The sequence below is a fragment of the Pipistrellus hanaki genome (assembly GCF_964339955.1).
Source record: "Pipistrellus hanaki genome assembly, chromosome: 5".
In the NCBI taxonomy this organism is placed as follows: Eukaryota; Metazoa; Chordata; class Mammalia; order Chiroptera; family Vespertilionidae; genus Pipistrellus; species Pipistrellus hanaki.
In genome coordinates, this window is record NC_140507.1 from 1,788,390 (window position 1) to 1,800,474 (window position 12,085).

Genomic DNA, 12,085 nt, shown 5'->3' on the forward strand with positions numbered 1-12,085 from the left:
GAAGCAGGCGTGGCAGGACGAAGTGTGACGTTTGGGCAACGGCCCCGAAGCCGCTCACTGGGCCACCTGCCCGCGGCTGAGCGTGGGGCTGCGCGCCCGCGGGCGAGTCTGCCTGTGCGTCCCCATGCCCCTGGCTTGCCCCCTCTCCCTGAGAGCTAGCAAACCCGGGGCCAGGGCCCGAGGGACTCGAGGTCCCAGCGCCCTGACGCAGGCCCTGCGCGGGCCCGCGCGCCCCCCTCCGAGCTCTGCCGTCCCCGACCCCCGAGGGGCCAGCCTTACTTTCCGCTACTGTTGCGGCTCTTCCCTCTCTTGCGAGGGGGCGACAGGGCGCTCAGGGCGTGGGTCCGTTTCCGCGGCCTGCCAGGGCCTCTGCGTGCCAAGCTTCTATGGGGTTCCTCGAGCCTGTCCCTTAAAGAGAATCACACGCTGGGCTAGACGACGCGCCCACATCACTCGGTGCACACACACCTCGGCCGGCCTACACAGCGGACCTACTGAGCGCCACGAGAGGGCCCGGGCGGGGCGGGGCGGGGCGGCGGGCACTCACTCAGACTCCCGGCGCCGCTGCAGCTTCACCAGCTCCCGCTGCTTCTCCTTGTACTGCCGCTGCACCTCGGCCAGCCGCATGCGGAAGTCCAGCTCCATGGCGTCCATGTGCTCCAGGGAGGACTTCATGGCGAACATCTGGGGGGAGGAAGGAGATGGGGGTGAGGACGCCGACCCGCTGGCTCCCGCCGCCTCATCAGGCGCCTGCTCAGGGGGGCACGAGGCTTCATGGCCAAGACCAGGCGCCCAGCTCAGATCCCCCCCTGCCGCCTTCCAGCCGTGGCCTCCTCTGCGGGACAGGGACCGAAAACCAGCTTCGGCGGCTGCGTCAGGCCAGCTGACCGGAACAGCAGCTCAGGCCGCGGCCGCCACAGAGGGAGGCTCAGAGGCCGAAGCCACTGCCCAAGCCCCCGGGAGCCAGGGGCACAGCCAGGCCTCCTCTTCCGCCCGTCAGGCTGCCGCCACAGGACGCACCCACAGGTAAACCGAGGCCCAGAAATACGCAACAGCTTGCCAGGACCGCACGGCGAGGCGGCGGTGGGAGCTGGACCTGGGTCAGCCCTTCCAGCTCCAGGCCAGCCAAGCCCCAAGGTTGTCCCCGGGGGGACCGTCTCAGCCCCACTGCACAGGCCGACACCTCACCCGCTCCTCCTTCTTCTGCATCCAGCTGTACTTCTTGTTGGGGTTCAGCTCCCGCGGCAGCCGCAGGCTCTTGAGCGGGTCCACGAAGGGGCTGTCCAGCACCTCCTTGAGCATGTGGCTGCTGGCCGCCAGCAGGCTCTCCAGCGAGGGCCGCACCGCCAGGCCCCGCTCCGCACCTGCGACAGAGGCCGGTGAGCCGCCCCGCTGTGCGCCGGACAGGACTGGGGCGCTGCAGCCCAGCCCCTCGGACGCCCCAGGGAGGAGGAGGCCCCCAGGTCACTATCAGACTAAGTGAGCGGAGTTCTGACGTTTTCTCTGGCATGCAACACGTGACTGTCCCATGTGCACGGCTCCACGAGGCCGACATGAGTAATCTCGCTGCCAGACCCCGCTCCTCACCGGGGGCCCCTGCCCCTCCTCGCAGGCTCTGGGGGTGCTGCCGGGCTGCCTTCCCACGAGGTGTCAGCAGCGCCCCCAGCCGGACAGCCCTGTCACTGCCCACTGAGCCCCTGGCAGGCTCCTCTCTCTCCTGATGGAAACTGAGGCCGCCGAGCGCTGAACCCATCAGCCCCCGTGGGGGGTCACAGGGACCCTGAGGCCCGCCTGGAGGCGGCCCTGTGCAACACCCTTCAAGGCCTCCCAGGACCCGGGCTGCTGGGTACGGCTGCTCCGGGCAGAGGAGGGCCCACGGAGGCTTGTCATCCCTCCCGGCCAATGAGCCGGTCTTGCTGGGGCTCTCAGGACCGACACCCCAGTGCAGCCCGAGACCAGCTGCTACGGTGACTGTGTCCCCCCAAAATCACACGTTGAAGGCTGAACCCAGCCCCTTAGAATGTGACCTGACTTAGAGATAGTCTTGAAAGACGCGGGTCAAGGTAAAGTGAAGTCTGCGGTGGCCCTCAGCAATGTGACTACGTCCTCAAGAGGAGATGAGGCCACGGCCACGGGGACGGCCACGTGAGGACACGAGAACACATTCCATTACACGCAAGGAGCAGGCCTGGGAGAACCCGCCGCCCACACCTGGCTCTAGGGCCCCAGCCTCCGGGACCTGCGACCCCAGCTGCTGGTTTCCCTACGGGGGGGACCGGGCCAGAGCGCTGACGTGCGGGCACCCGCGGGAGGCTGGCAGCGGGGGAGGGTGTTCACTCGGTGGGCAGCCAGGTGGGAGGCCTGGTGGCTCATGAAATGGCGTGGCCATGGGTGGAGCACCCCATGCTCACCACTAGCCCCACTGCCCAGCTCTGAAGGGAAACCGCGGGCACTGGCGCTGTCCTTCAGCCACTGAGGGAAGCAGGGGCCGCAGCCCGCACTCCCCGCAGCGCCCGCCGCAGAGCCACACCCACAGTGCTTTGGGGCGCCTCAGAGCCCGCATCCAAACCACCTGCTGTTCTCCTGCCCAAACTAACCCCCACCCGCAGCTTCCCCAGCTCAGAGCCTCCCTCCTCACCTCCCGCACCCCGCCTGGCCTGGACCCAGGGCCCCGCCTGAGCCTCCACGTAGCCCCACCCTCCAGCTCACTCCAGCTCAGAATGGCCCTCGATGACTCTCCATTCAAAGGGAAAGCCCCCCAAGACTGCCCCCCCTCCTCCCCCCCACCCCTCCCAGGCCACTCCAGCCCCAGCCGCCCTGCTCTCTCCAACGCCAGACGCTCCCCTCGGCCTCTGCGCCTGCTGTCCTCTGGCCTGAACGGTTTTCCCCAGAAGAGCCGTCCGCCCTCGCCTTCCTCACGTCCCCGTATCAGGAGGGGCCTCCCTGGCCACCCCCTAGGAGACCCCCTGCCCCCTCCGCTGTGTCTCCATCCCAGTGGGTGCCCGCCTGCCCCCCAGGCCGTCTCGGCTCGTGCCACCAACACCGCTGACGCCTAACAAGCATCTGCTGACCGAGGGCCCCAGGGCCCCAGACAGGAAGCGAGGCAGGTGCGAAAGGAGCCAGGGTGAGTGGCGGCCCCCAAACTGCAGACTCTCCTCAGCCCCCTCGGGGTCCCCCCTGAAAACCCTCCACCAGCTGGTAGGACTTAGAGGGTTTTTCAATTTCCTCTGAAAAAAAACACACCAAACCATTTCAACAAAAGGCAGCAATGAACTCCGGAGAAAACCAAGCACACATCTGAGGGGGACAGGGCGCTGAGGGGGCCGCTGGACAGCCACCCCACCCCGGGGGCAGGTCCCCAGGAATCTCCGCCGGCCGGGCAGAGGTCTTTCTGCAAGGGCAAGGTCACAGCGCCCCCAACAGCCGGAAGAAGCAGGCAAGGAAAGGAGGCAGACGCCCAACCAGCGAGGACAGGCCGAAAACTGGGCAGTCCCTAAGAAACAGTCAGAAAACATCAACGCTGGCCTGGCCGGTGTGCTCAGTGGTTAGAGCACCAGCCTGTACACCAAAGGGTCTCGGGCGCCATTCCCGATCAAGGGCCTGTCCCTGGGTTGCAGTGCATGTGGGAGGCAGCCAATGTTTCTCTCACATCCATGTCTCTCCCTCTCCCCCTACCTTCTCTGAAAAACAATGGAAAAAAATATCCTCAGGTGAGGACTAGCAAAAAAAATAAAGTTAACTAAGTAAAATAAAAAACACAAATGTCCCAAATAAAAAACATGCACAGGTTTTTAAAAAATCTGAGCTGGTTAGTAAAGACCCTACAGGGAGCGGGAGCTGAGCACTGCTGACCGGACGGTCCCAGCTTAGAAACGAGAGCAGAAGCCGCACTAGAGAAAGCCGGCCCGGCGCCACGCTGCTGTCATCACCGCCACGGCCACTGCACCCACAGCCACTGCACCCACGGCCACTGCCGCCACGGCCGCCGCCGCCACGGCCACTGCAGCCGGCGCCCTCTGCCGCCATGGCCACTGCCACCGGTGCCCTCTGCCGCCATGGCCATTGCAGCCGGCGCCCTCTGCCACCATGGCCACTGCCGCCAGCGCCCTCTGCCCGCGAGGCAGCGTCTGACCCACAGCCCCCTCTCCACACAGTTCTGGGAGGCCCATGTTCTATGTTGCACTTTGTTTTGTGCCCAGCCCTTTCGCTGAGGGCACCCCGCTTCCGTCGGAGGCCCCCCTTCTCCTCAAGGTGGAGCATGCTCAGTCCGGTCCTTTCCATCCCCTGGGCCCCAAGGGGGCACTTCTACAAAAGGCGTGAACCCCTGAGCCAGCGGATGGCGGCCCCTTTGCCAGAGCTGCCAGGACTGGGTGCCTCTTCTGGAGGCGGCTGAGCTGAGGCCCTGGGCCTGGAGTGGATATGCCCCCCCCCCATGAGAACAGTGGGCCTGCCCTGAATGAGGCCAACAGAGAGGAACATGGAGCACAGGGAGGGAGGGACGAGGACAAGGTGGGCTCCTGATAACTTGGCTTGAGCCCCTGGATCCAGCCGTACCTGAAGCTATTGATCTAATCACTGCTGTCCCTCAGTTCCAAGAGCCAATAAATGTCCTGCTTTTTCTAAGCCAAGTAAAATGAATTTCTGCCCCTGGCAACCCAAAGGATCTCGCTAATACAAAACTCACACGGACAGAACAAGAGAAAAGTCACCACTGAGAACCCCACAACCTGTTGACCTGGACACTTGGAAACAGTCAAGGTGACAAGTTTTATGTATATTTTACCAAAAAAAAAGGTTTCAGTAGATACGAATAAGCCATGTCCTGGGTGTTTTTAAAACGTTTAAATCTTTTTTTTTCTTTCTTTTTTTAATTTTCACCCGAGGATATTTTTCCATTGATTTGTAGAGAGAGCGGAAGGGAGAGGGAAACAGAGAGACATGTCAATGCCGCCTCCTGCACCGACCTGGGCCTGGGCCAGGGAGGAGCCTGCGACCGAGGTGCATGCCTTAGACAGGAATCGGACCCTTCAGTCCGCAGGCCAACGCTCCGCCCCCGAGCAAAATCAGCCAGGGCCAAAGCGTTTAAATCTTGTAAAATCACACACACCCACACGCGCGCACACACGCACACGCACACCACCGCACCGCACCCAGCCCAGCTCACCGGCGCCGTCCTGGCTCCTCCGCTCCAGCTCCAGCTCGGCGATCTCGCTCAGCAGGGTGATGCCGTGCAGGAAGCTCTGCTCCAGCGCCAGGCTCTGCGCCGCCTCCAGCTGCTCCAGGGCCTGGGCTCCAGCGCCCGGGGAGGGCAGGGGCCGGGCCTGGGGCAGCTCCGCGGCCGCCGCCAGGGCGTTCATGCCGGCCAGCGGGTCCTCCAGGCCGGGCGGGAACCGGTCGGAGCCCTCCTCTTCCGGGAAGCAGGCGCTGCCGGGCTCCGGTGCCGCCTCCTGGGCCTCCTGGGCCTCCAGGGCCTCCAGGCCCAGACACTGTCCCTCCCCGGGGGGCATGTCACAGTCACCCAGCTCCAGGCTGGGCTGGGGCTCGCTGGGGGCTGCTTGGGCCAGGTCTTCCTCGGGCACTGCCTCCGCCACGGCCACGGCCACGGCCACGGCCACGGCCACAGGCACGTCCACGGGCACCTCCACGGGCTCCTCCTTAGCCTCGACCAGCATCTCTGGGGTCAGCCGGCCCCCCACGTCCGGGACGGCCGTGCAGGATGCCGTCCGACCCGGCGAGTCCACGGGCGCATCGGCCCCCTCGGCGAAGTCCAGGCCCCCGGAGGGCTCCGCGCCGCCCTGCCCACCGGCACCCAGCGCCTGAGCGTCCAGCAGGCCGCCGCCGCGGCCGCCCTCCGGGCTCGGGGCCGCCAGGGCCTCCTCGGGGCGCAGTGCCAACGGCGACTCCAGGGCGGGCAGATCCGCGGGGCCCTCGTCCACGTCCTCCACCTCCGCCTTCACCTCCCGCTCGGCCAGCGGCTCTGCGGCGGGGCCCTCCCGCAGCGGCGCCGGGCGCTCCGAGGGCGGCAGGCGGAGGGGCTTGTCCTCGGGCGAGAGCGCCAGGCGCTCAGGCCCGCCGGCAGGGAGCGGCACGTCGGGCGCCAGGCCGTCGGCGTCGGCGGCCGCGGTGGGCTGCAGCAGGAACGGGTAGGGCCTCCCGTAGTGCGGCGGCAGCGCCGGGAACGGGTACCGGGGCGGGATGTCTGCAAGGACACGGCGGTCAGCCATCCGGTCAGCGGGCCCCTCTGCCTGCCACGCCCGCCATCCCTGCACCCTCACCAGCACCTGCCCACCAGCCGAGACAGGCCACACCGCCCTATGCCCGCCAGGATCTCACCCCGGGGGCATCAGCCACCAGCCTGGCCCCAGGGGCCTTCAGACTCAGAGGCGGGACCCTCAGGCAGCACTTCCTCCAGCCCCGCCCCCGGCACCAAGGCCCGGCCCGGCTGGTTCGGAAGCCAAAGCCTAGTAAGACCCCAAACAGCGCCCCAGCCTGTGCGCCTCCGGCCTCTGTGCCACAGGGACCGCCCACCCCACCCGTTAGAGCCGAGGTGGGCACCCAAGTTGTTGAAAAACTGTAATACACCCCCCTTTACTCTGAACTCCCGCCCTCGGGTGAAATCTCCCCGCATCTGCCCGGCAACCCCAGGCCCCTGAGCCGGGCAAGTGGCAGGAGCTTAAGAGTAACCAGGGGGTGGGGGGGACGCGCACGCCCAGGGGCACAGAGCAGCCCGGGGCCGGCTGCGTGCTCGGTGCTGAGCGTTAGCGTGGCATCGAGCTCCTCAGAGAGGGCCAGCCACTGGCCCACCACCACACAGCATCCCGGTGGCAGACTCTGCTCTAAACTCAGTGTCCCAGGCACACGCCCACTCTCAGCCCCGGGGAGGACCGTGGGCCTGAGGCCCCACGCAGGCCACCTACGCCACATCCCCGCTGACAGGATGGGAAGAGCGTGTGTGCCTGCAGCACACGGGGTGGGGTCCCGCCGGGGATGGGAGTCCCCGCACTGCTGTCGGCGTGGCTGCCCCGTGGTCTCAGCGTGCGTTCTGCCACCAGGCCCGTCTCCCTGACACCACCGGGGACGAGTGGGGGAGGAGGGGGCTGTGCTCCCCAGGCCTCAGCAGAGCAGGGCGGGATGGGTCAATGACAGACTCGGGGACGGGCAGACGGCGTGGAGAGCAGGCCCACCTGAGAACAGGGCCTGGAAGGGGCTGGCGGTGTCCTTCTCCAGCTCCAGGTCCTTCTTCTCCACCACGTTCTCGGGCGCCGCCTCCTTGCGGGCGATGCCGGGCGCGGGCGGCGGGCTGCTGGGGTGGGAGCTGGGCGCGGCGGGGTAGGCGTAGGCGGGCGGCGGCTTGGTCACCTCCTCCAGCTTCTGGATGACCTTGGCCTTCAGGGCGGCCACCGGGGAGGCGCGGGGCGACGGCGGGGGGCTCACGGCCTTGCCGTACGTGCCCGCGGGGCCCGGGGCCAGGCCAGGCGGCTTCCGGGGCAGCAGCCCGGGGCCCGCGGCGGCCAGGCTGGCCTTCCCTGCGGCCTCCAGGCTCCGCTTGCTGACCTTCTCCTCCATCTCCGCCCGTTGCTCCTGGGCCTTCAGCCGCTCCTGCTGGGGAGGGGCCCGCAGGCGGGGTCAGCGCAGCGGCACCACGGCCCGGCCCCCAGAGAGCAGCAGGCGGGGTCCGGGGTGCACGCCGCCCACCCCACCCCCGGCCCGAGGCGGACATTCCGCCACAGAGCGCGTGCAACAAGCACAGTGTTCCTTCAGAACCCAGGAGACCAAGCGGGGCCTCCCGCCGGGCCTGGGCCCCTGGGCCCCCCAGTGAGGGCAAGGGGAGCCCGGGCAGGGGGGCTCCCCAAGACGGAGGGGCACGCCGGCAGGAGAGCTCCCTGCCTGCCAGGCTCCTGCAGGAGTCCTCTCAAGAGTGAAGTGACCAGACGTCCTGCTTTCGGCGGGACAGTCCCAACTTAAAAAATCGGGACTTTTTTAAAACACCGCGGGATGCGGGACAAATTGTTAAAATGCGGAATGTGCCAAAACCGGTTTGGCTCAGTGGATAGAGCTTCTGCCTGCGGACTGAGGGGTCCCGGGTTCGATTCTGGTCAAGAGCATGTACCTTGGTTGCGGGCACATCCCTAGTGGGGGCATGTGCAAGAGGCAGCTGGTCGATGTTTCTTTCTCATCGATGTTTCTAACTCTCTATCCCTCTCTCTCCCTTCCTCTCTCTGAAAAAATCAATGATACACTTTTTAAAAAAATTAAAAAATAAAAAGCGGATTGTCTGGGTCACCTTACTCAAGGGCAGCCAGTGGCCACGAGGCCGAGCCACACACACGTACACACACACACACACACACACACACACACACACACACGGGGAGGGGGGGGACACACATGGAGACACGCTCCGAGCGCCAGCCCGCACGGCCACTCGGCCTCACTGAGCAGCCACGTGACCCAGGAGCCGGCAGCCCCCTTTCCAGAGGAAACTGGAATCCCTGAGAGGGGAAGCCATGGTCCGAGGGCACACAGCCAGGCGTGCCAGAGTGAGGCTCACACCCACGTGCCCTCTGCTGCACGGGCCACCCGCCAACCCCCCCGATGGCCGCTGCACCGGGAGGAGGGACAAGGCCCGGCCGGGGACAGGCGTCCGGACGGCCTGCGAGGAGGCAGGGGGCGTGGGGAGCCCATCTTAGGGGATTCGGCAACACGGATGTCCGAGGCCAGCCCCAGCCCAGGGGAGCCCAGGCCATCGCGGGGACGGCCAGCAGGGCACGGGAACACCGCAGGAGCCCGCTGGGATGTCCCTTCGCGGTCCCATCCGAACCTCCCGGTTCACAGGCCGCCTCGCCTGCCACTGCTTCCCGCACCCCAGCCCCGCCAAGCTCTGCCCACCTCTGGGCCCGGCTCACACCGCGGTGCCCTCTGGCCAGGGGACCCTCCGCCACGGACTCCTTTAGGTCTCTGGGTAGACGCCACCTCTTCCAGGAGGCCCTCCCTGACCACCAGCCTCTCGTTTTCTCTCCCCCATCCCCACGGCCCGTGACCGTTTGGCGTGTCTGCTGGTTGACCTCAGTGACCCACTGAGCCCGGCGCCCCGCCCGCTCACCACCAGCTGGGCGCTCCGCTGCAGCTCCAGCGCCTGGGCCGCCTGCTGCTGCAGGTACAGGAGCTCCTGCTGCCGCAGGAAGTGCTGCTGGGAGAAGAGCTGCAGCTGCTGGGCGTGGTGCAGGGAGCTGCGGCCCGGGGGGTACAGGGCGGGCCAGAGGGGCGGCACCGCGGCCCGCTCCATCAGCTCCGCTGCGGGCAAGGGAGAGGCACAGTGAGGCACAGACCGGGCACCCGCCACCACAGAGGGCCTCACAGGGGCCCCGTCCGCCCCCCACTCCCCCCCGTCCCTGCAGCCTCAGGCTGGAGCGCGCCCACATGGGTCCCCAACCCTCCCCCCACTGCACCCAGGGGCTGCCAAGTGGTTGCTGAGGGAGGGGGCGCGGAGGTGGGGTCCATGCCCGTCCAGTGGCCACGTGGGTTCTGGGTGGGATCCCAGTGGCACTACCCCAGGACCCTGACTTTATCACATGTGGAACCCCGTCCGAAGGTCCTCTCTGAGCCTGCCTGCCTGCTGGGTGCCCGCCCCCCCGCGCCCCACAGGAGGCCCCGGCACTCTGGGTGAGGCCAGCACTTACCCAGGTGAGGCAGGTGGTCGCTGGGGACCACCACCAGCTGGCCGGACTGGGGGTCCCTGACGAACTGGTAGGCTGAGGGCAGGGAGCCCCCCAGGCCGGGCGGGAAGGCGGGCGCCATGCCCTGGTGCAGAGATGGGGGGGCCAAGCCTAGGAGAGATCCAGGCCCACGTCACTGCCCTTCCCTGCCCACCCCCCAGCCCCCGTGCAGGAAGCTGAGGGGCGAGGGCTGGCGGGACGCCCACAGCTGGCCACCCCGGGCACCACCCCCCAGACTGCCGTCGTCATCACCCTCCCGGACAAGTGAGAGAGGAGAGGAGGCAGCCCCCAAAGAAGGCAGCAGCCAGCTGAGCTGGCCTGGCCCTCCCCGCCCGCCGACACCCCGCCCCCACCGCCGCCCCTCCCCCCAGGGCAGGGGAAAGGACCCACTCACCGTAGGGGTGTCCGGCCAGCCACATGGACGTGCTGCTGGACCGGGGCAGCCAGGGGTGCGTGGCCAGGTGAGCGGCGGGGTCGGCGGACCAGCGGCCGGAGCCTGCCAGGGCCGGGCCCCCGGTCACCATGAGGTTGGGGTTCAGGCTGTTGGCAGCACAGCCGGAGGGGTGCAGCCGGGCCAGGTCGGCCAGCTCCTTGCTTTCTCTGGAAGGAACAGGCACGGGCTAGCCGGGCAGCCCGGGACTCGGCCCATGCGAGCTGCGAGGACCACACTGCACCCCGACTAGAGCCGGGCTCCGCTCCCAGAGCCGGGCAGCGGGGTCCGGGAGCCCTGGCCCAGGGTCAGGGTCCCGGGCTGGGGCAGCTCCCGCACGCAGCACATGGCGCCCGTGGCCGAGGAGCCAGGTCCCACGAGGGTCCCTCCGTCACCCCCAGGCACAGGGCCCGCACCTGCCCCCGCCCTCACCTCAGCAGCTTCTCCTGGTCCCGGTCCAGCCGCGCCCGCAGCAGCCGCTCCTCACGGTGCCGGCCGCGCTCATCCGCGCAGTCCTCGTCCGCCCGGCCGTGCCCTGCCGGGAGGGGAGGTGAGCCCGGGGGGTGCATGGGCCCTGCAAAGCCCTCCGTCCGTGCGGCTGCCCCACCACACACACACGCCCGCCAGGCACCCCTCCTTCCGGCCCAGAGCCTCTAACACGCACAGGCAGCCACACCTCCTGCAACACCTCATCACACCTGTCACAGGCCCGGCCAGTGCTGCCCACTGGTTAGAGCACCCGCCTGCTCCCTGAAGGGTCTCGGCCAAGAGCACACACCTGGGTGCAGGTTTGACACCTGGCCCGGTGGGGACCCATGTGTTAGGCAACCAATCAATGTGTCTCTCTCACATCAATGTTTCTCTCTCCTCCCCTCTCCTCCTTCCTCCCTGTTCTCTCCAAAAGTCAATGGAAAAAACATCCTCAAATGAAAACCTAAAAAAAAAACTAACTCTACTTACTACTTTGAGGTCAGCAAGGCAGGCTGGGGGGGCGGGGGGTGGTCAAGGTAGAGGGAACCTCAGCCCAAAGACATGGCTGCGGGTCCGGAGCACAGCCACACCCACGGGGCCGTCAGCGCCACACGGGGCCGCCGGTCGTGGCAGACACGTGGCTGCTCGGTCAGCAATCAGAACATCAAAGCCCGGGAGCAGGTCCCTGAGGGCGTGAGCGTGTGGGAGCTGCCACCACTCGCCGACGCCAGGGTGCCCGCAGGTGCCCAGAGGCTGGCTCAGCTTCGCCGTCCGCGAGGTCCTGACCCCCGCCCAGCAGAGGGCGGGTCCCCAAGCCCAGCCTGGCCCGTGCGGGAAGGAGTAAGGGGTAGAAGCCCATTGTCGCCACTGTCGCCCTCCCTGCCTGCACACACGCACACACACTCACACACACCACACACACATTCACACACCACACATTCCCACACATACACACACCACACCACACACTCACACACACCACACCACACACACATCCACACACCACACATTCCCACACTCACACACACCACACACACATTCACACATTCACACACACACACACTCACACACATCACACCACACACATTCTCTCACACACACACACACACACACACACACACAATCACACCACACACATTCTCACACACACACACTCTCACACACACACCACACACACCACACCACACACACATTCTCACACACACACACCCCACACACACATATTACACACACACACACACACCACACACATTCACACACACACCACACACATTCTCACACACACACACACTCACACTCTCACACACACATACACACACTCACACACCACACACACATTCTCACACATTCACACACACACACACTCACACACACATCACACCACACACATTCTCACACACTCTCACACACACACACCACACACACACCACACACACATTCTCACACACACACACACACCCCACACACA

General features: G+C 66.6%; 1 protein-coding gene across 6 annotated transcripts in view; it reads right to left on the reverse strand.

The window, feature by feature from the left end:
* TNRC18 (trinucleotide repeat containing 18) overlaps nt 1–12,085 on the reverse strand; it is a gene marked incomplete at its 3' end in the record, with an annotated part of 71,819 nt that overhangs the window by 30,854 nt on the left and 28,880 nt on the right. For 2 of the 6 annotated variants that reach the window (XM_084886121.1, XM_084886125.1), the window contains exons 6-14: nt 10,579–10,681; nt 10,111–10,316; nt 9,681–9,827; nt 9,104–9,294; nt 7,185–7,599; nt 5,165–6,199; nt 1,189–1,364; nt 548–684; nt 280–408 (exon numbers count right to left, since the gene is read on the reverse strand). In XM_084886121.1, the coding sequence (XP_084742247.1) occupies nt 280–408; nt 548–684; nt 1,189–1,364; nt 5,165–6,199; nt 7,185–7,599; nt 9,104–9,294; nt 9,681–9,827; nt 10,111–10,316; nt 10,579–10,681 (2,539 nt within the window). Of the gene's footprint in view, nt 1–279; nt 409–547; nt 685–1,188; nt 1,365–5,164; nt 6,200–7,184; nt 7,603–9,103; nt 9,295–9,680; nt 9,828–10,110; nt 10,317–10,578; nt 10,682–12,085 lie in introns of all 6 variants that reach the window. The other 4 variants (XM_084886120.1, XM_084886124.1, XM_084886123.1 and 1 more) reach the window with 3 other exon arrangements.